The sequence below is a fragment of the Leuresthes tenuis genome, unplaced genomic scaffold (assembly GCF_036924035.1).
Source record: "Leuresthes tenuis unplaced genomic scaffold, fLeuTen1.0.hap1 SCAF_8, whole genome shotgun sequence".
NCBI lineage: Eukaryota > Metazoa > Chordata > Actinopteri > Atheriniformes > Atherinopsidae > Leuresthes > Leuresthes tenuis.
The window spans coordinates 14,088,622-14,090,900 of NW_027325362.1; the positions used below are offsets into that span (position 1 = coordinate 14,088,622).

The window sequence follows — 2,279 nt, forward strand, 5'->3', positions numbered from 1 at the left end:
GCATTAGGACACCTGACTGAGTCCCGCCAATGGCAGCCAGCCAAGGATTTGTGGGGGGGACAAGCTGGGGCTCGCCTTTCAACACTCAGGCTCTTCAAAAACACAAAGAAGGGTGGGGTGATGTTCGTGGGGGGGAAAAAATAGGGGGCAATGGAGCTGGTGGCTTGGAGTTAGGAGGGGGATACAAGCCTTACCCCTCACCATCTGCTGCCCAGGCTAAGTGAGGACAAGGGTAGGGCCAGAGTATGGGGTGGAGTATGTGAGCTCGTGCACAAAAAAAAAAAAAAAAAGACACGTGTATCTGCGTGCACGCACCTGTTAGTGTGTCAGTGGGTGGGTGAGTGGAATGGCAGATGGACAGGGCAAACTCCTGGTACTTCAGCCTCAATGTTAGTCATCCCACAGTACGGAGTACCCCCCCCCCCACACAGACATTCCTTGCCCCTGCTTCCTAATAAACATCGCCAGCCAATTCTTTACGTTTTGCTCAGTTTAATTAAGACATCCACACTCAGAGACATTGTGGGCAGAGTGAGAGGGTGTGTGAGCCGCTTATCCATGCGGGAGTTTAATGAAATCAAAACCGAAAGACCCCCACACACACTTTGCAGATTCACACTCTAAAATTAACGACACCTTTTAACTGCGTTTTGCTTCTTACCCCTTAAAAACGACATCAAAACACAGCTATAGCAGAGGAAGCTTTTAGAATCATATTAAACCCCCAACACACACCCACCCCACTGCATCCTTTTTATTCACACATGCGTCACTGAATTGTTCGTATTCCCCCACCATTTTTTGGGTTTTTTTGAAAAAAAAAAAAAAAAAATGAAAAAAAAAAAAAAGGGGGTCAGAGCAGCTGACAGTTCAGTCTCGCTTGGCAGTAATCTGAAAATGCCTGTAATCCTCCATACAACGCCCTTCTGGAAACTACGGTTGTAGCATTGAGGTGTAACCTCATCTCAGTTTAGCAACCATGTGTCTGACCAAGCTTGACACGCAACCAGAGCTTTACAACGGCCAGGACACACACTGAGAGATGAAGTACTAAAGCTTCCTGAGTCACTCAATGGAATAATTATGACCCCCCCCCATATATAATGCATATTGGGTGCAGGTCACAGAGTGTATTCAACTCAGTGTTATAAATGAGAACCAGTGGTTTATGATCATAGCATATCATAGTGTATACAGTTTGTAATGCTTGAGATGAACACACCGACACTTCTTGTTGATAACCATTTACTTAACATCTGTACACAGGAATTTTATTTTATTTTAAATAAATGTCTTTACTCATGGTGACACTTGCTTTGAGTAAGTATATGCGAATTCTCCCACGGGACATCTGTAACTACGAAGCAGCACTGGCACTCCTGAAATAAATTGCATATCAGTGCATCTTTTTCCCCCCATCATCTCCACATTCAAAATGCACCGCAGAATAATAAGCTCAACAATTGTGAGCCTCGTCTCTTGAGAGGCCTTTGAAGTGTCATTTTATCTGCTCTTGTTTTGCGGCACGTCGCAATGTTATACTCACCTTAGGTTCAGGATGGAGAGCACATGGCTCACTGTCATCCGTGTCCCTCCTCTTGCACATTGTACGTCCCAGCTGCACATCAAGGATGTAGTTTATCCCGGCGACAATCTACGAAGAAGAAAGTAGAAAAAAAATAATCGCAGCATTCCGAAGCAACAGCTCGTTGAAAATACATGGTTTTAAGCAATTGAACGCATTTGTACCTGCATTTTGGCCGATGTAATGTTGACAATTTTGTAGGCAAACAGTTCTTCTGTGTTGGCTCTGTTAAATTCAACCACAGCGAAGCGTGCCGCCTTCACCACGCCTGTGCCGCTCACTGGGACTTTCTGTGGCTGACCAGTCATCACGTGTTTGGCGTTGGGACAGCGACCGGCGGCAAACACACAAACGACAAACCAAAACCAGACAAACATCCCGAGCCAACAAGTTACTTCCAAAGAGTTAAAGGAGGGCTCGTTTGTCGGTTCCGAGTGACTCAGCATTCAAGGCAAGTTTAAAGCGTGCTAGCTAAACGCACACCTGCGTCCTATCTACTGCTGATTGAAGTATATAACGTCCGAAGCCAGAAGCGCCACTCCGACCAGAAACTTCTGCGTTGCGGGGCAACGGCGTTGCTAGGCTGCGGTGAAGCTGGCGTTGTTGATGAGAAACAGGCTAATGTGTGCTAATTGACTGAAAAATTAAATGGCGTAAACTAAACGAGAAGTATGGGACTGGCGTATGTTTAGTG

General features: G+C 45.8%; 1 protein-coding gene across 1 annotated transcript; it reads right to left on the minus strand.

The window, feature by feature from the left end:
- Positions 1–1,295: 1,295 nt before the first annotated feature.
- On the minus strand, positions 1,296–1,962 carry LOC140313497 (cystatin-like). The gene is made up of 3 exons (XM_072391604.1): positions 1,750–1,962; positions 1,547–1,654; positions 1,296–1,379 (listed from the first exon to the last, which is right to left on the minus strand). The coding sequence occupies exons 1-3, from the start codon at positions 1,960–1,962 to the stop codon at positions 1,296–1,298; spliced, it is 405 nt and encodes a 134-aa protein (XP_072247705.1).
- Positions 1,963–2,279: the final 317 nt, after the last annotated feature.

Coding starts and splice junctions, on each gene's coding strand:
- LOC140313497 (XM_072391604.1), bottom strand. CDS start 1,962: ATGTTTGTCTGGTTTTGGTTTGTCGTTTGTGTGTTTGCCGCCGGTCGC. Junction 1,655..1,749: donor TTACATCGGCCAAAATGCAG/GTACAAATGCGT, acceptor TCTTCTTCGTAG/ATTGTCGCCGGGATAAACTA. Junction 1,380..1,546: donor CTCTCCATCCTGAACCTAAG/GTGAGTATAACA, acceptor AATTTATTTCAG/GAGTGCCAGTGCTGCTTCGT.